Source organism: Ursus arctos, unplaced genomic scaffold (genome assembly GCF_023065955.2).
Source record: "Ursus arctos isolate Adak ecotype North America unplaced genomic scaffold, UrsArc2.0 scaffold_1, whole genome shotgun sequence".
NCBI classification, from domain to species: Eukaryota; Metazoa; Chordata; class Mammalia; order Carnivora; family Ursidae; genus Ursus; species Ursus arctos.
Window position 1 is genome coordinate 98091614 of NW_026622763.1, and position 20600 is coordinate 98112213.

The window sequence follows — 20600 nt, forward strand, 5'->3', positions numbered from 1 at the left end:
ATGCTCAGCTGGGAGTCTGCTTGAAGATTCTCTCTCTCCCTCTGCCCCTCCCCCACTTAGGGGTGTGCTCGCGCTCTCTCTCTAAAATAAATAAATCATAAAAAAAAACAAAGTTCCAACTGTTCCTGCTTCCCACAGAAGAAATGAACTTGTGTGTCTTCTGACCCATTCTCTTTGTCCTTTTCCACAGGGAGCCAAAGGCAACAGGGGCTTCCCTGGATTACGGGGTGAAGACGGCATTAAGGTGATCCCCTCTCTAACATCCTGTCTTCAGGCTTTTTAACTAGTTGGGTTTTGCCCACCCTTTCCCAACCATGCCCTGAAAATAGGTACAAGGGATTGCAACTAAAATAGCTTAGTTATATTTGTTGAAAGGAAATGAGAGATGTGACAAGTTTACTTAGACACCCGAAGGGCAGTTTTGTGGGAAAGATATAAAACTTGCTCTGTGTTGTGGAAGCTGATGACATCATGACTGGTGAGATTTAGTTTCTTCATGAGGAAGGAGTTGGACAACTTCTGCAAGTGAAGGTTTCTGGTCGTGGGAGGTCAGGTGTAGGCTGAACCCCATGAGTCTCAATCTGGGTCATGACACACTCAAAGGTCATGATCAGTGAATTATGAACTGTATTCCATTTCATTTGTTGCTGACAACATGTTATAGACGTTTTCCAATAATTGTCATGTGTAGGGACATGGGCAGATTCAAGATTTATCCTATAATATTATCACTTCTGGTAGAATTCTGAAAGTGCCCTCCTGAGTCGGTAAGAAGCGGGGTTGGTTACAGGTTAGTTGGGACCCTGGGAATTGCATAAACCTGCAGCCTGGTTTTGTTGTGCTGGAATCTGGGCGAGAACATGGGGATGTGTAAGGCATAGGAAGACCCTCTGAAGGTGTTGACATGGAAGAAACATGTAAACTACCAGAGCAACAACCTCTTCCCAAGACCTTATTGACGGGATTCTTGCCCCAGATACAGCCCTCCAAGGAAATGACCCAAAGTCAATGTCCCTTTCATTTTAACTTGGTCTGTACGTTACATGGAAAAACATCACTTTTAGCAATAATTTATTGTCTAACTGTGCCTTTTGCTTTTTAAGCAATATTTATATTTGGTATAAATATGTAAATACTTGGGATTAATGTCCTCATAATTTGTAACTGTCTTTCAATACAGGGGTGGAAAGGGGACATTGGCCCTCCAGGATTTCGTGGTCCAGTAAGTGTAACTAAAGACAGTATCCATGTCATATTTGATCAAGTCCTTCAAAGTATCAAGGAAATTTTGAATCAGTGTTTCTCATTAACTATGAAGATAGAGATTATGGTATTTACATTTTTATCAAACTAGGGAAGAAAATAGCTGTTGTCATTATTTGTCCATTTGACAATGAATAAATATTTCTATTTGGGCCTATTCGGTCTCTGGAAGGCACTAGAAATGCCCACCCTGGGCGGTGGGAAAGAAGAAATCATTCGTCCAATGAGACATGGCCCAAGGTGACCTATGCCCTTGAGTAGAGTAGGAGGGGTGCAGTGCAGGTCAGCTGGGGCACCCAGGGGAGAGGGAGCCGGCTCCACCCACTCCAGCTGGGCCCAGGTATGACAATCTGCATTTCCAGGCAGCAGAAGCTCAACTAGGGCCAGCGAAAACCAGTGACCCCCGGCCTGAACTCCATCTCAGCAGGCCATCTCCTCTTGCCGCCATGGACAGGGATTTGATGTCTGTTAGCTCCTGACTGCAGAGCGGCCATATTCTCTGTTTTGTGATTCTGTAGCCTAAGTAGATGAGTAAAAGAGACCCAGGCTCTGAATTCTGGTATCCCTTTCTCTCCTGCCTTTAAAAGACAGTAGTTCTCAGGGCGCCTCCGTGGTGCAGTGGGTCAGACTCTTGGTTTCGGCTCAGGTCATGATCTCAGGGCTGTGAGATAGAGCCTCATGTCAATCCCCATGCTGAACTCAGAGTCTGCTTAAGAGAGCCTCACCCTCTCTCTCTGCCCTGCCCCCCCGCCCCCTCTCTCTCTCTGTAAAATAAATAAATAAACCTTAAAAAAAAAATAAAAAGACAGCAGTTCTCACGTTCAGGGTGCGGAGCAGAGCTGCCATTTGTGATTATGCAGGTTCTATGGAAAAGTCCACGATGGTAAAAGAGTCATGGGGTGGGGGTGAGGGGTTTCCGTTACTAACGCAGGGCTTAGACCCCTCAGGCTAAGCAATTTACTGAGTTAAATTCGTCCTGGAAATTCGCATCTTCACACAACAAGCCAATGATTCAGATGCAAGTATTCCCAAAATACTTTTATGGAGTTGCCGGGAAGAAGAAATGGGCCATTTTGTGAAAGCACTTAGCCAGCACTTGGCAGGTGCTTGTATGTCATTACGGATTTTGTGATGGAGATTATTACATTATCATTAATGTTACTATTATGAATTATTTTTTGTGATTTTATACATAATTCATTGACCACAATACTTTTGTCATCTCTTTTTTAAACATGCCAAGAAAGTAATTGGCCCCATGCAGCATATGGGAAAACAAAACAACACCAAAACTTTTAAATTTCCATCTTCTTTCCTTCAAGATAAATATACTGAATTCTAAATGAAATCGACTTGTGCTTGGGAGAAATTCTTAGCCTTCCTACCTTTGCTGTGTGTGTTTCAATTCTATACAACTCTGCAGCTTCTAGTAATTTCCTTGGAAGTTCTATTTAGGAAGCAGACAGTTAAGGAGACCAGCAGTAGGTCCACCAAGCATGTCAGAAACAATAATCCTCAATATTATTGCAAGTCGGCAGTATCCTGAAATTCAAAGAAACAATCAATGGGGTATTTTTGACGTGTGGATCACAACATACTCTGAAATAAAGTTAGTCCATGAGGACAAGCATTTTTAAAAAGTGAGATCGAATATAATAAAAAAAAACAGAGTTGATCATATGTCAAAATGGTAAGCCAGTGCTTGTGAAACTTTAATTTCTGTATACATATCCCCACATATCTAGATATGGATGTATATATGTGCATATGGGACTGTGAGTGTGTGAGCGGACTCACATCATAAAATATATTTCTCACTGAAAACCCGTGATATATATGATATTGTGATACCAGAAATATCAACTTTGATCTTTAAATTTATCCATACGTATACATGACTACATTCCTGCTAACACATAAACTGATGAATTGAGGAAAATACCATTGGGGGGGGGGGAGGACACTGAAGTATTGCATTTGGTGAGCTCACTATCAGTAGCTATCCTTTCTCTTTATTCATTTCTTTTTCCTTTAAGACAGAATATTACGATGCATACCAGGAAAAGGGAGATGAAGGACTTCCAGGCCCCCCAGGCCCCAAAGGAGCTCGTGGCCCACAGGGTGAGAAGAAATTTCTTCCTCAAGCATTTGATGACCATTTCCATGTGTTTCCAGGCAACGTATAACAAACGGGCTTATAAACGTAGAATTTGCAGGGGGCAAAAGGGAGGTCTCCCAGTTTTCATGGGTGGTAGTATTGGCGTGTCCTCATTTTCATACTTTTATATGTAAACTCCATCGGTGCTATACCATCAAAGATAATTAAATTCTCTGTGTGTGCGAAAGCGTCAAGTTCAAGTTTGACAAGAAAACACAAATGTGGTCAGAGGGCAGGAGGAGGGAATGGGAAGGATGGCAATCTCAGTGGGATACAAAAGAAAAAATGGAGACCCTGAAAAACTATCATTTGAGCAAATCCACCCCATAGTGACCAGAGGGGCCTGAAACCTGGGTTTGCTGACTCCTGGCATCATGCAACAGAGTCCCATTTACTCAGATGCCGTCCCTCTGGATAGATTAGAAAGGTGTAGGCCAAGAGCACTCCTCTGTGGCTACACAGAATCCCTGGGAACTTCCAAATACTGACATGCCAAGGTCCCATCCCCGGGATTCTGACGTAACTGTCTGGAGGGGGGCCCTGGGCACCGGTAGATTGTAAAACTCTCCAGATTATTCTAGTGTGCAGGCAGGATCAAGAACCCACTGACCTAAGGCAAATTATTGATACAAATAAGATCGCACTTACAAGAGTAAAAATTCCCTGTGTTCGTAAATAAATGGATGGACATAGTTTTTTTTTCATCTGTTATGTTCACAATAAATCACTCATGTGTATCAAAGAATTAGAAACCTGTTGCACTGTCACAGCTGGAAGTGATCTGAGATGCAGCACCAGGCCAAAGCACAGGACCTGACAGTTCCAGCTGTTTGCTGTTCTTGCATCTGTACCCTCTCAGCCAAGTGTCAAACACAGAGCACGCTCCTAGTAAATGTCCACTGAATGTTTGAAGGTGGTAAGGTGGCATGATTCACCTTTGAGTGTTAGGCATCTCAGACTGGTTTCTTCTCTGTAGTTTGTCTAAATAACTGAAGCTTTCTAATATTTATCTATGTGAGCGTGGAGAAAAAAGTATGAAAATACTTATTATTAATTACTATAATATGGTCACACAAGATTTCAAAAATGGGGGAAGTATTTATGTCCTTATGAGTAATTAATTACTGTTATGGATTTGTAGGTCCCAGTGGCTCTCCTGGGGTTCCTGGAAGTGCTGGTATGTACATGTTTCTTGGGGAACCAATAGACATGCTCTTAAAAGGAAAATCACGGGGCACCTGGGGGGCTCAGTCAGTTAAGTGTCTGCCTTCGGCTCAGGTCAGGATCTCGAGGTCCTAGGATGGAGCCCCACATGGATCTCCCTGCTCAGTGGGGAGTCTGCTTCTCCCTCTCCTCCTCCTCCCTGCTCATGCTCTCTCTCTCCAATAAATAAATAACAAATCTCAAAAAAAAAAAAAGAAGGAAAATCATGTTTGCATTGCTAACGTAAGACAAATGTTTCACCAATTGATCTAAAAGTGTTTCCAGCTTCTTCATTGTTAACTTTGTGACTCACAGCAGAAAAGGGAGGGGAAGCTTACACAAAGTGACTTAGGAATGCTCTTTTACTTCTCAACGGTTTTAACTAAGTGTAAGGCAATAACTGGTGTAGGAGCAGAAGCCTTGAAGCTCAGAGGAGACCCGAAGGTAGAAAACAATAATTTAGAGTAATTAGGTTGGTTAAAAATGGTATTTTCATAGTGTATCACGTGTTGTGTAAGTACATAGCACTTTTTTTTAGATCTATTTATTTGAGAGAGAAAGAGAGCACACAAGCCAGGGGAGGGGCAGAGGGAAAGAATCTCAAGCAGACTCCCTACACTGGGCTCAATCTCACAACCCCAGTATCAAGACTTGAACCGACACCAATGATGAGGGAACGGAAGGCAAGCTGAAGACAAAGCAGAAGCTGACACCCTGCAACCCCCCCCCCCCCATGGGATGCATGCAACGTTCCTCAGGCACTCCTGGCTGCCCTAAAGGACAAAGAAACAGTCCTTACAACCCACAGCCCATTGACAAGTCCTTGAAACAGGCATGGTGACATTCTTCTAGGAACTCAGCTGCCTCGATGTTAATACTTCGCTAAGGGCAAAAGGCAGTCCTGGCCTGATCCCCTCCCCTCCACCAAGATCCTGTAGGTCTACTTTAACGTATAAAAATTCCTTTGGAAACTTCCTTTATCTCTAACCATCCCCCCCCCCACCGCCAGCCAAGATACGTGTTGGCAATCATCCCCCAAGCATATGGCCCACCGATATACATCTGAAGGGTCTCATGACTAAGGTTTTATTAGACGGTAATAAATGACCCTTTCCCAACAATAGCTAGCCCCCTCAAGGTCCTGGAGACCTTGCTTCCAAAATTCCTTAGAGACTTAACGCTCTCCCAAGCCCCCTCCCCACTTGAGGGTATAAAATAGGCCATTCCTCACAACCCTGGGGCAGCAGCTCTTTCTGCCCATGGGTCCTGTCCCCGTGCTTTAATAAACCACCAGTTTTGCACCAAAGACGCCTCAAGAATTCTTTCTTGGTCATTGGCTCTGGACTCCACCCCACTGAACCTCACGTATATTCCCCAACCTCATCATAATGGCGCCCAATGTGGGGCTCTGAGCTTTGGTGCAAAATTGGTGAGTACTTTCCCTTCTCTTCCTTTACTGTCATTTCTGGGGCTCTTCAAGGAGTACGGTCTTATTGGAACACTTGCATGCCGACTGCTCAAGCCGCAATCCTCTGGCCCATGGCTACTCTATGGGGAGGAAAAAGCCTGCCTTTTGGCTGGAAATTAGTACCCTGGCCAGGATGGTAATAAGACCCAGAAACTTGATGCCCCCTCTTTACTGCTATCTTTATACAAAGTTGTCTGTCTTGGGCACGGGACAGCCACCTAAGTGACTAGCATGGCTGCCAATCTTAAGACACCCGTGTGAGGTTTCCTCCTGATTGACCTAATGCGACCCCCTCCACATCGCTGGTCTAGCCACTTCTGGCCACGGGACCTCCACTTGGAGCCGGCTGAAACCAGTACCCGATTGAACTAAAACCCAACTGGGGACCGTTTCCTAGGGAAGTTGGCTGTAAGGACCACATGTGTTGAAATGTCGCTTAGACCATGATGGATTTCTATCTTTACTGTTTTCCGTCAATGTCCTCTACTAATTACTTAGGCTACAAAATTTGGTAATTTCCCCTTGTTAAACTTTTCTAGTTTTCTCCATGGGTTAAAAACAGCTGGTTCTTCAAGGCAAGGTAAAATACTTTCAAGGCAAGACAAAATAAGATGTGACCTTCATGGCACGACCTTCAAGGCATGGTATTTCAGTCCATTCACCAGGCATCCATCGGCAGCCTAGGACACAATGGGGTAGGGGAGGGACACTGGCATCCTTCCTATGGGCCTTTTATGGCAGGAATGCCTTCACGGGAAGGCAGGATTGTGATCAATAGCGATTTTTGTTGAGGGACACCTCCGGTCGCTTTTGACACACGGAACCTCTGACATATCCTGCGTGGGACGCCACCTGGGAGTCGGGGGGGATTTGGTAATGGACCTTATTTACTTTTCTGTGCATGGCCTCAATAGGGTGCTTCCTCGGTTCCCAAGGACTCTCCCTTGGGGTGCCTTCTAACCCATTGGAAACAATTTGGATTGCAAAATTTAGGAAAGTACTGATCTCCTGTAACACCGCATGGCTGCAGTGGGGTCTATCAGAAGGAACAGGGCAAATGGACCTGCGGTACCCTCACTGCTCATACCTAGGCCTTCATTGCTCTACACCAGGACCCCAGTGTAAGGGCCTCTTGCAGAATGTGTTTGCCCGAATGGGTCAGCCAGTAAACTCTCCTGACATACTGGATGATAATGATCTAAATAGGCCTCCTCCGAGTTAACCCAGGTTGCTGGAGGAAATACAGGCCAACCCAGACAAAGGGGACTCGACTCTCTTCTCTCACTCTTCTTTCTAACAGATGTGAGGCTGTCTCCCTCACTCATTTCCTGGGTTAATGGCTATAACTGGAGCCATCTGTGGTTAGTCTACCTCAGGATGGAGACTTTAAGGAATATTCCCAAGCAGCTGCCGAACCTCCCTTTGTTTCAGGGAAATTCCCTGTCTTCTCTGGCCCGACATACACTGCCTATTCCCCCTTGTTGGCGGGAAAACATGGCCTCTGCTCCTGTTGGAGCTGATGAGCTCGAAAACCGGGAACCCTGTCTCTGCCTTCTGGCAGCACTCTGCCTCTACTGTCTCCCCCTCCCCCTTCTTTCTGCGCCACCTGGGGTGTGGCCTGCACAACTGGCTTCTGTACCATCCTTGGTGCCTCCGGCACCATGGCTCCTCCTCCCCTCACCATCAAGGAGCGAAGAAGAGCACCCCCTGGACCTAACGTTACCCACTCCAGATTTCCCCACCAGTGTCTCAGGTAAAAACTGAAAATGGGGTGGGCCCAGGTGGAACATAATTCAGTATTTAAACTAAGTCGAGTTTGTTGGTTTAATTAAGATAGACCTGTCTTTAAAGTTATCAGCACTAAATGTAAAACTTTTATTCTGTCGAGGTTTACTGAAGGTCAAACAAACTTCTGTTACCTCTGTTTTGAGTTGTTAGTAAAAATATGACTAAAATGATGGTTAATTGTCTGTCTCAAAGTTTTCATGGGTAATTGTTAAAATAGCTTTCAAAGTCTTCGGTAACCTGAATCTTTATTGCTTGGATGGTAAATGGGATTGAATTCGTTGGACATCTAGATCTTTAAAATAGGACACAGTGCTGAAGCATTGATTATTGGATGTAGTTTTGTGCTTTTGACTTCTTATTGCAAAGAAACTAAGGATATTTAAATCTGTTGGTAAACATGTTTTGTGCTTAATTGATTCATAAATTTGCCATCTAAAGAATTCTGGTGTAACAGTTCACAGTTGGTTACTACTTAGTTTTCACTGGAGACTACGATTTCTAAAAAAAAATATGCGAAACTCTACTAAACGTAATGAAGGCTGATGGAAATAAGGGAAGGAACTCTGTGTGTAGAAAAGTAGGAGATACGTAAGAAGGCTAAGGAATGGGAATGCATTTTTGCTGAAGGTAAAAGAAGGTAATATTGTCCTAAGTAAGATGGTCGTTTGGAAAGATAGCATGGGATAAAATCTGAATGCAAAAGAAAGTTGTAGAGGGAATTTTAGGTGTGGTCAGAACTAAGAGTGAAATGAATGGATTTTTAAGGTACAGTGGTATAAGATCTATGTCTGCTTTCTCTCTGTTTAGAAAGAAAAAGGTTTCTTGAATTGTTCATCTGCTCTGGATAAGAAAGTGTAAACAGTTTTCTCTTTGCCCAGGAAACAAAGTTTCTATGTTTTGTCATTAACAGGTCTTCAATTACTTAGTTAAAACTTCTCCGTATTAAAGGACCTAAGTTTTGCTGACAACTATAGAACCCTACCTATTTGCCTTCAAATCTCGTATTGTCACCTTGGTTAAATAAAAATAGAGTTTTGTAATGATCTGTAATCCTATTCAGGCTTGTGCTATAATTTTAAGGTTTTAACAAACTTTACCAAGATTTAAATTATAAATGAAGTCTCTTAACTCATTAGGCCTTTTTCTTTGGTGTGCTGAGTTACTCTGGAAGCACTGTTAAACAAATGATAAGCCTTTGGTTACATTTGGGTAAATGCTGTAACTATTCTAGAGATAATATGCGATTCCTAAAGTTTTAATGTTTTAATATAAGGTCGTCATCACTCTTTTCTGGCTATCGAAGTGTTCTGTGTTACAGAAGGAACCTGACTTCCTTGCCAGCTATACTGTAAACTCATCAGTTACTAACCATGTCCAGTCTGTGTTTTTGTTATTTGTAATTGTTCTTAAATGAGAACAATTCTCTTCTAAAATGAGTTTCATCTTCAAAGAGATTCATATAAAGGACTTTTTAGGACAGGTACAGGTATTCGATATTTTTACGGAACCCGAAAACTGAAATGGGTAAAAATTTCCAGCTGCATTCAAACTAAACAAGAATTAGTAACATGGGACTAAATTAACTAAATTAACTAAAAGATTATAGTGTCGTGACTCTTGTTTAAAACATTACTAGTTCTCCAGTGTTTACTCTTCCAGATTGAGGAAACTTTCTCTTAAGACATCAGTGACATACAGAAATAATAATAAAGCATATTAAAGCATTTAACTTTTCTCTCTACCTGAACCCTCTGAGATTAAAAAGGTCTCAGTAAGTATTCTTTCTTCCATGGCAATCATAATCATTTGCATAAGTTCAGTAAGTATTGTTCTCCTTGTAACAGGACACCATTGGAAACATTGGTTATTTTACCATAAGGCTTTGACTGGAATGTCATATTTGAGAGACATGCATAGACTCAGATATGACCAAACAGCTTTCAGGAACTAAGGTTGACTTTATGAAACCTGGAGCCAGAAAGCCCCTGGAAATGGCCTGACACCTGGCTTACAGGGTTCCCAGCAGCCTCACCAGGTGAGTAAAGAATGTCACTTCCTGGCAGGTGCAGGAGCCTCAGGGTACTTTGGGGGACCTCGTGGAGAGGAATCTGCCCAAATCTACAGGTATTGCAGGCATGACTGATGACAAGTACTTGGCTTGGCTTCTGGCCTGGAGAGGCTACTAAAAGTTCAACCTGGAGATTCCTTGTAAAAGCTCCAGCAAAGCAGATTCTAAAAGATCTATACGATCAATCACTATCCTTGCTGAATTCATGTAAAAAATTAGGCCAAGTTTGTTAAAACTAGACTTGTTTTGCATACAAATTAGTCCTGATTTTGCTATCTCTGGAAATGAGGGTTATTTTAGAGAGAAAAAATTATGTTTAAATAACCCACCTTTGTGGATATTAAATTCTAGATCTGATTGTCCTTAAATGTTGCTAAAGCTAGACAACTTGAGGTAAACTTAAGAGAAATAGCTTTTTTCTATTGCTATACAATAGCTCATGTATAGATAGTCTTCATGTTCTTATTCTATGGGACTAATAACAGGACCCCATGGGCATATAATTAATTAATTGAATAACGGGGAAATGGGATAGATTCCCCCAACGATTGTATAACTCGTCTATCACCTTGACCAATATGTCTGGGATGATGAAATCATTCCCTAAAAGCCAAAGCATACCCCACTCCATAGGGTTAACTATGGGCTTGTGGAGATAATGGATGACCCCACTTTCCTTGTGACTGGACTGGATGATGACTTGGAGATGCCTTTATCTCTTGACAAGTCTTCCCCCCACTCGCCAGTGATTCCTTGTTAAGATATTAAGGCTAGACCTCAAACAAAGAAGGCTTCTTAACGCTTTCATCCTGCATAGTTACATTTAATCCTAGAAGCCACCTCTATGGATGTACAATTATAAGGAGAGGCTTTAGCCAAGCATACAACAGCCCTCCTGGTAAAAGGAGCCTCAAAGCTCACTGAGGGGCAGTCCCTTACTGTAATGACTTCACATCAGTTCCAAGAACAAAAGCCACCAATGGGCGATGGGAAGCCGGCTTATTAAATACCAGGCTATGCTTATAGGTATGCCTAAAATAATGCTTAAAACCTATCAAACTTTAAACCCAGCTACCCTTAAGCCTGGACCTGACCATCATACTTCTATAGAATATAACTGTTCAGAAGTTATTGATCTTGTTTATTCTAGTTGATCAGATTTAAGATGTCCCTATTGAAAATACAGAGGACAACTGGTTCACCAATGGTAATAGTTTCATGGAAAAGAGGGGAAGAAAAACTGGGTATGCTATAGTCAAGACTGTTGAGGGCAAAGCCCTGTCAGCAAACATGTCTGCCCCCAAAGCAGAATTAATAGTGCCCACCAGTGCTTTGCAATTGGCAAAAGACTTAAAAATATTTATACTGACTTCAAATATATTTCCCTGGTCCTCCATGCTCATGGTGCCATTTGGAAAAAAAGGGGGATTATTATCAAGCCATAACTCCCCAATCAAATATGGGCCTGAAATCATTGTATGTATGGCCCTCCAAAACCAAGTAGCCCTTGAAATCCTCACTGCAGTTCCAAGGAGGCCCAGTATTATATGACTGGCTCCTGGCTGGGACCCAGTGGCTCTGCAACTTAACCTGTGTCCATAGCTTCCTCCTTGCTGGATAAGCCACTGTACTCTGGGTTTTGCCTAGATGCGTGGATGCATTATTAAAACCGTTACCAACCCAACCAACCTTCCAAATTTAAAACCATGGTGGCCATGTTTTGTGTTACATTGGTATGACCACCTAGCATCTATCTTTGCTACCTCTTTGAGACTGGAAAATCTTGTTTGGCACATGGAAACTCTCAATAAATACATGGTCAAAACCCTAAGTGATACTCTACAGAATAGAGTGATGTTAGATGTTTTTAACTGCTATACAAGGTGAAATATGTGGTAGCATAAAAACAATGCTGTGTATACAGTCCAGATTACCACAAAATACTTCTGGGTTTCTACCTGACATGAATGCTCAAATTGGTGCTTTAAATTACCTCTTTCTTTTAGTGATTGTTTTAAAATCCTAGACTGGAGGAAAATTATCAAAGGTCAACTATCAAAGATCTTTTATTCAGATCTCTCCTTATAATATTAACCTTGTTTTGTCATATCTGATGTCTCCCTGCCTAGCGCCAAGACTCCTTCACCGCCGTAACTTCCGGCTAACAGATAATACCTTCTACTCAAGGAGGCTCATCCATGTTGTCCACATTGGATTCAGCTGCCTCCCCTTTCATAACTCCCCTGCATGTTCCCCAACTGACCAATGTTGACCCATAGGTAGGGACATCTCTACACCCCTATTCAGCAGGAAGAAGTTACAGAAGATGAGACCTTCCACCTTCAACAACCTTAAAGATTTAAGGGTCAAAATTGTTCAGGGGGGAAATGATGAGGGAACAGAAGGCAAGCTGAAGACAAAGCAGAAGCTGACACCCTGCAAATCGCCCCCCCCCCCCCCCCCCCCGCCATGGGAAGCATGCAATGTTCCTCAGGCACTCCTGGCTGCCCTAAAGGACAAAGAAACAGTCCTTACAACCCACAGCCCATTGACAAGTCCTTGAAACAGGCATGGTGACATTCTTCTAGGAACTCAGCTGCCTCAATGTTAATACTTCGCTAAGGGCAAAAGGCAGTCCTGGCCTGATCCCCTCCCCTCCACCAAGATCCTGTAGGTCTACTTGAACGTATAAAAATCCCTTTGGAAACTTCCTTTATCTCTAACCACCCCCCCACCGCCAGCCAAGATACATGTTGGCAATCATCCCCCAAGCATATGGCCCGCCGATATACATCTGAAGGGTCTCATGACTAAGGTTTTATTAGACGGTAATAAATGACCCTTTCCCAACAGTAGCTAGCCCCCTCAAGGTCCTGGAGACCTTGCTTCCAAAATTCCTTAGAGACTTAACGCTCTCCCTAGCCCCCTCCCCACTTGAGGGTATAAAATAGGCCATTCCTCACAACCCTGGGGCAGCAGCTCTTTCTGCCCATGGGTCCTGTCCCCGTGCTTTAATAAACCACCAGTTTTGCACCAAAGACGCCTCAAGAATTCTTTCTTGGTCATTGGCTCCGGACCCCACCCCACTGAACCTCACGTGTATTCCCCAACCTCCTCACCAAGAGTAGGTGGCTTAACCAGCTGAGCCACCCAGGCTCCCCATAGATTAAACTTTCATGTGTTTAAACACCCACAAGTTATTGGAGTGGTTGCCTCTTGAGAGAGGAGGACTAGGATCAAGGACATTTAATCAAGGAATAACCTCAGTGGCTTTAATTATAACTGTAATGCTATCATGCATCATTTTGTAGAGGAAACAGAACCATGAAAAAAATAGCAAAGATTTGATACATTGATCACATTTTTCTCTATACCTTGTTGTATACTTAAACTATTTCATAATTTTGGGAAAATGAATTGAAATTAAGCAGACTGCAGAATTAGATGTATTTTGTATTGCCATTGTAAAAGAATAGTTAAATGGATGAATATTGTGTGTACTTGTATGTGCATGGAAAAATATACACAAAACTGTTAACAAGGGGCGTCTCTTGAAGTTGGAATACAAAAGGATATTTTAGAGGTCTGGCCAAAGATTAGGGAAGAGTTTTTTCTCCCCACCAGGCCCCCCAAGTAATGAATAGCCTCCTTTAGGAAAACAGTGAGTAAAAATTAGAAAGCTCTAAAACAGATGTGGATCAGAAGGATTTGCTTTTTTGGCAAAATCCTTATGCTCAATAATCAGAAATAATCAGATATTACCCCTGCCGGTTCTCAGCCCTTTGGTGGTGAGGTCTTTCTTCTTTATAGTTAAAGGCAGGGATTCGAGACTGGCCCTCTCCTCACATCCTTGTCAACTTAAGAGGGACAGACGAAGTGGCTTTGTACCACCTGGCATGGCTTCTCTCCCAGGAGATGCCCGCCTCCCCGCCATGCTCTTATAACTAAGACGACTGGCAGGAATGTAATCCAATTAGGACAGTCTCTCTCATTTCAGACACTGAAAGGTAGGTATCTTCTAGTCACTCATGAAAAAATCTACAAAGCAGCACATATGGAAGAATTTCTCATGAGGTCCTTTTAAACAAAAAAACCACCAGTCCATCTCTGACTCTCTTTCAGCCCCTTGTAATAAAGAAGTCCCTGTCCTACCTCATGGGACTGGAACGCGCTGAGCTTTGCTGTGCTGTCCTAGTTTCACAAGGGCCACAGATGAAGGAAGGAAGATACTCTCTTTTTGTTTTATATGCTTTATATACTCTCGACTGTGTAACTTTTGTTAACAGGAATGTATTACTTTTTGCAATTGAAAAAGTAACATATATGAATCAGGAGAACATTTAAAATGCACTAAAATGATTCTTTTCTCCAAGGGTCATCGAGGCCTGGCCTCAGAGGAGCCCCCGGACCTCCAGGCGTGAAAGGAAGTAAAGGGGAACAAGGGCCCCCAGGAAAGAATGCAGTGGGGCCTCCGGGGTCCCCAGGTTGTCCCGGTTCACCAGGCCCTATAGGGTTGCCGGGATATCCAGGACCACCAGGTAGATACCTAATGGGGTCACTGTTATGTACCTTGCCTGATAGCAGATATGTGCAAATCCGTGGTAATGAACCTCACTTGCAGCTTGGCCGTCAGTCTGTGTGGATATAAGAGCAACCTTTCGGCTGCTGTCTCATTGGATGAACTATCTGTGAAAGCAGCTCGGGTGGACTGAGGACTTTGCAGGTGCAGCAAAGCTTTAGCCCGAGCTCCCACAGAGGGCTGAGCCGGAGGTAGGGACAAGGGACGGTTATCAGGTTGGCAGAGAAGGAGGGCCGGTTATCAGATTGGCCTCGGCCAAGTTTGCAACAGCTTGCTTGGTCCCTGGAGAATATCTTCCTGGAAGTTACAACTTTGTTTCAGGACAATCTGTCCCAGAGGAACAAGAGGCAAGAATTTATCCACTGATTCCTATTAGTCATGGGTCAAAGTTATATCCCACAGGACCAGACTAACCACACACACACACATGCTTCCAGGCTGTGTTAGCATGGCTCCCAGGGCATCCCATGCCCTGGCATCAGCAGGCAAATGCAGGGCAAGGAGGTGCGGGCTGGAGGTGTGCAGCAGGGGCATGAGGCAAGATGCTGCCAGGTCAGGTGGGTCAGAGACCACAGAGCTGCAGCCTAAAGGATGCGAAGTGCCTGGAGCTGCCCTCTCATCCCCAGCCTCCCACAGAGACACTTAGCATTCTCTGCTGGCTGACAGGTGCACAGGACCTCAGAACTGATGGGTCGTTCTTTGTCTCTTAAAAGACCTCTCTGGAACATGCCTAGGAGGCCTTGTGTTTTATACTCAACCCTCCTAATAGCCTTAAGAATCTTCTGTGTGTCCAGGATTTTGTTTTTAAGAAAGGAAGGATTTCTTATTTATAGATAGTGTGATTATAAACCTGGAAGATCCAAAAGAATAATCTGGAAAGCTCTTAGTGTTAATAAGATAATTCAGTTAAATGTCTGGCTATTTGAGCAATACTGGAAAAAAATAAAATAAAAGCTTCCCTTTAGGCCAATGGCTGTTTAAGAAATTATCCCATCAATCAAACGATATAATGTCTCAGAACAAAACCCGTCAAGCTATGGTGTGAACCTATGTGGAAAACACACCACAATAAAACTAAACTAAAACCTTTCCGTGTGTCAGGGATTTTAACAATTTCTAGTCCTCCCAGTCTTTTTCAAGATGTAGGTTTAATATGCTCATTTTATCGACGAGGGGCCTGCTGTGCATAGCTCTTGGAACTAATGAGTGCTGTAGTCGGGCTCTGGACCCCGGGCACCTGTGGTAATACAGCTCCCTCTGCGAGACACTGTGCCTCCTCTCCCCTTAGAGACAGCCCTGGCTTCCTGTCTTCTCTTATCTAAGCAACACCTGTCTGTTCATCCAGTTGCAGCTTCAAGTCAAGTCCTGCAGAACGTTTTCAGTGAGCCCACATCCTGTAACACTCAAGCTTATCCCAATAGTAGAGTTTTTCACATAGCCTGTCTTTGTCAGTTTCCCCCATGAGACTCAAGGCTCTTTGAAGTCAAGGACTGTGTCTTGTTTGCTGTTTTAAGCTCAGCATGTAGCACAGGGGACTGAAACATAGAGGTACTCAAGTATTTGTTGAATCAAGTATGAAATGACTATGAAACTGTGCAAGTAAATACGAATGTATAGATGTGTAAACGTACATATATGTCTGCCTTAAGTACAAAACTGTCATTACATTTTACTGTTTAAAGAGAACTACCCAATCATCTTAAAGACACAGAAAACTGGATCACAAAATGAGCTTTCCTTTCAGAGTCAAGCAAACATTACCACACCCTGTTCCATCTCAATTAAATGCTTCCGCTGATACCTTGTTGCTCTGAAATTTGGAGCTGCTATAGGCATTGTTTTGAAATATTTAGTTTCATTGGCATCGCCTTCAACCTAGATTTGAAATGGCAAGACCAAACAATCTGGTCATAGGACATAAGAGTTTAAGAGCCTTAGCTGTTCATTGTAACATTATGGTAGCAGAGACATGTGGAAAACTGGGAAGAGCTTTCTTGAAGAATGACAGACTCAATTGACATGAACAAGCAATGCAGAGAAAACAGAAGAAACTCTGTCGGAACCTTTTCACTCAGTACGTATCAAGCATCTACAGTGTATCAGGGAGACTCAGTGTACTTGAGATAAGAGAAGAATGAGATGTGACCCTTTGCCTAAACATGCTAAAACAATAATCTTGGAATAATTGGAAATAATTGAATAAAACAACATGGGTTGATTTTATGATGAGAACTAGCCAGATAACAAGACTTCAAAGAATCACCACATCAGTATCAAAGAATATCACATGTGGGTAGTTAGAAAGGAAATCTGGTCAACACCCCTGTCTTCAATTGCAAATAACCTTCAAAAGAGGCAGCCTCCAAAACAAATATGGGGGAAATGCATATAAAATAATACATCTTACTGAAACCCTTGCTAACTGAATAAAAAACACGTAAAGAAATAAGACACTAGCTTTGGTGTTGTCTTTTTGCAGGTGGCATCGTTTTTCGCCAAGGTCCACCCGGAGATGGTGGACTCCCAGGCCTTGTAGGGTTTCCAGGAATCCCAGGAGTCCATGGGCCCAAAGGTTGGTTCAATCAGTGGTGTTGCTCAATGAAAGCAAGCCATTCTCATCATCCTTCCTATCACTGACTCCGCCCTCAAAACGATTCCCCAACTGCAGTCACAGATGGCTTCTTTTCCAAAAGAATTGCCTCAAAGTATTCATTTACCTGTGAATCAATCATGTATTTAGCACCCATGCAATAAATTGTGGGATATGTCTAGAATATGAGTTTTATCCTGCACTGAAGGAGAGAGGTATTGAGAGAGTAGATATTTTATTCTTGATTCAGGATTTCCTCTAAGAATATTAAGAAGGTTGGGTAGATAAAGTAAGCCAATATAATATATGAACAATTTTTTAAAGATTTTATTTATTTATTTGAGAGAGAGAGAACAAGAGCATGAGTGGGGGCGAGGGGCAGAAAGAAAGGGAAAAGCAGACTCCCCACCGAGCAGGGAGCCCAATGCAATATGGAGCTTGATCCTAAGATCTCAGGATCATGACCTGAGCCAGAGGCAGATGCTTAACCAACTGAGCCACCCAGGTGCCCCTAGATGAATGATTTTTTATTAACATGCACAACATCCTTAATGATTTTTACTACCCCCCCCCCCGATTTTTAATTTAATCAATCCCTGTGTGGTTGGAAAACATCTGTCCTTTCTGCAAACTCAATGTAGGTTTATGAATAATGTACATGTGCTCTCACTGCAGGGGAACCTGGCCTCTTGTGCATACAATGTCCTTGCATCCCAGGGCCCCCGGGTCTCCCAGGACTGCCAGGGTTGGATGGCATAAAAGGAATACCAGGTAAAGACACTTTGCATGCAAGAGTTTTTGCAAGTACAAAAGTGTCAGCTCACTGGGTGATGAAAAAAGGTATAGGATGTCTGGATGTCATGATGTGGTTTGCATGAACTTAAAGATTTTCAAAAACATACTCTGTTAACATAAAGTAAGTCAAAATAACACAAAAACGGGCATTTCCCCCTGTTCCATTTTAGTTGCTGAATTCTAGCAAACCATGGGGTTCCCCATGAATTGTAGACTGACATTCCTCCAGGGGTAGGAACTAGGAGGGGTAAGGCAGCCATCCCACACACATACCACTTTTTTCTTCCATAAAAAAATAAGCTCGCTCTCATTTTTTTTTTTTCTTAAAAAACACAACTCCCCTCAGTCTGTTTTTTAAGGTCCCTACTTCTGGTAGAGCCAAGGGCAGATGCACTATTTCATTCTTCAGAAGGACACAAGTGCAATAAGTCAGCACACCAATGGGGGGCGATAGCGTGGTGAGGACTGTGGTAAACTGGAAGGGACATTGGAGGGGGCCATCCCACACCAGCTCCAGCCTATTGTTACTTTTCAGCATTTTAGGCCCTGTATTGATAAATCTTCCAATTTTTCATGAGAAGAAAGAAATGAGGATTTTTATCTGAAATCTTACTTTTTTCCAATATTAGCCACTAACTCCATTTTTGAGGGAAGAAACCATCTCAGAGGCCAATATTCTGAGAGCTAAGTAGAGCCGGTGTCACTTCTCTTGTTGTGCCAGACCAGGACCCTCCACCCCACACGGTTGCTCCAGGCTTCACATCTCTGCTGCCCCACCTCCCCCCCTTCCTCAGTCACAGAATTGGCCGTGGACAAAACCCTGAGGGAGAGAAAGTCTCATTAGTTGGGTTCCTCTGGCCCTCATGCCACTCTCCTGGCTACTCAGGGCCTGTCACGCTGTGTCGCCTGCAGTCCTGGTTCTGCCATGACCACCTTGGTCTGTAGACAGTCATCAAATGATCTAGCATTAACCAACAAGAGCTCAAGTCAGAGTGAGTGTGTGCTCGGCACTGTTCTACGGGTCGTATGTACGTCCGTGCCTTATTCCTCACATCAGTCCTAGAGATCAGTGCTGTCACTCACCCCATTTAACAGATGCAGAAACTGATGTGCAAGGTGACAGAGCTCAGAAGTGGTAAGCCTGGACTCAAATCCAGATGCTCTCCTCCAGAGCCGTGCTCTTGCTCTCTACACTGGTATCCTTTCGTTGCTGTGCCAGGGGCTTCCCTTGGAAGCAAGTTAATCCAAAGGTCTACCTGGCAACATAGATAAGGGACTGTTTGTATGTTACCACCATCAAGTAGACATTGGCATTGGCACGGGCTCTTCGAGGAGGTTGGGTGTCAGTCCAAAGAAGAAATGCTCAATGTGGCACCATGTTCATCAATAGAGGACATGCATTCAGCCAGAGTCTTTTGTCACCCACAAATCCTTCCTGCTGCTTCATAAACGCCTTAGTTACTCTGTAATCTCTGCCCCCGACTCCCTGACTCTAGTCCTCATGCAGCTTCTATTCAGTGCCTAAGGCTCTGGGTGAAATGTTCTATTAAAACAAAAACTAAAAGGAAGGCAAGGAGCTGGGGAGAGGGGGAGGGAGAGGAAGAATAGAAGGAAAGCAACCATTATTTCCCTACGTTCCCCTTGAGTGACCTCTAGCCCCAGGTGGGCAGCTCACTGTTGATGACCAGCTAGCAGTGTCGTATTTTCCTTGGTTTCTCTACACTCAGCGTATATACAGGCATAGCTCACAGAAACAGGAAAACCATTGGGAAGACTATTAAAAAAGATATCCTGACTCAAATCTTGCAAAAAATACAATCTGAATATACATTTGTTAACACATTGGCTTGAGATCCATCCAAAAGGCCCTCTAAAGGGATCATCTTTACAAAGATATTTAAATACCTATAGGAAGTGTAAAATTGCACAGTAAAACGCAATTTGGCAGCAGATATCCAATGCCTCCGAAGAGTTTGTGTCCATTTGGCCTTGCACTTACACTTTTAGGAATTTATTTAAATTATTGGAGAAGTGCGAAGCACTAAATACCTAAAGATATTCATCATAGCATTGTTTACCACAGCTGAAGTTGAAAAATGATCTAAATTCTAAAAACAGCAGTTAGCTGAATAAATGTTGGCTAACCACACGATAGGCTACTATGCAACCATTTATTTATTTATTTATTTATTTATTTATTTATTTTTTTTTTTAAAGATTTTATTTATTTATTTGACAGAGATAGAGACAGCCAGCGAGAGAGGGAACACAAGCAGGGGGAGTGGGAGAGGAAGAAGCAGGCTCATAGCGGAGGAGCCTGATGTGGGGCTCGATCCCATGACGCTGGGATCACGCCCTGAGCCGAAGGCAGACGCTTAACCGCTGTGCCACTCAGGCGCCCCTACTATGCAACCATTTAAGTGAAGCTGTAAATCTGTATTTATCGACATATGCATATTAATTGACATATGATTCCCAAATATCAGGTATATGTCCAGTGCATTATGGATATAAAATTTTATAAATAACATACATGAAAATTTTAGCAAATATTGTCCTCTGGTGGTAGATTTATGGGTGATTTTTTACTCTCGTCTTTCTGACTCTGTTTTTTACAATGAGCGTATGTTACTTTCCCTGAACTCTGTGTTTTAAGATACAAATTGTCTTTCTTTCCTCAGAAGAAAA

The 20600-nt window shown here is 43.0% G+C and overlaps 1 protein-coding gene across 4 annotated transcripts in view; it reads left to right on the forward strand.

Moving 5' to 3' along the window:
• Positions 1 to 20600, forward strand: part of COL4A3 (collagen type IV alpha 3 chain) — a 133895-nt gene that overhangs the window by 76419 nt on the left and 36876 nt on the right. For all 4 annotated transcript variants that reach the window (XR_003314028.4, XM_026491808.4, XM_026491807.4 and 1 more), the window contains 7 exons: positions 191 to 244; positions 1181 to 1222; positions 3300 to 3384; positions 4563 to 4598; positions 14322 to 14486; positions 17007 to 17099; positions 17793 to 17888. Coding sequence is in view for 3 of the 4 variants with exons in the window: in XM_026491808.4 (XP_026347593.1) it covers positions 191 to 244; positions 1181 to 1222; positions 3300 to 3384; positions 4563 to 4598; positions 14322 to 14486; positions 17007 to 17099; positions 17793 to 17888 (571 nt within the window). In the remaining variant the exon portion in view is untranslated. The remainder of the gene's footprint in view (positions 1 to 190; positions 245 to 1180; positions 1223 to 3299; positions 3385 to 4562; positions 4599 to 14321; positions 14487 to 17006; positions 17100 to 17792; positions 17889 to 20600) is intronic.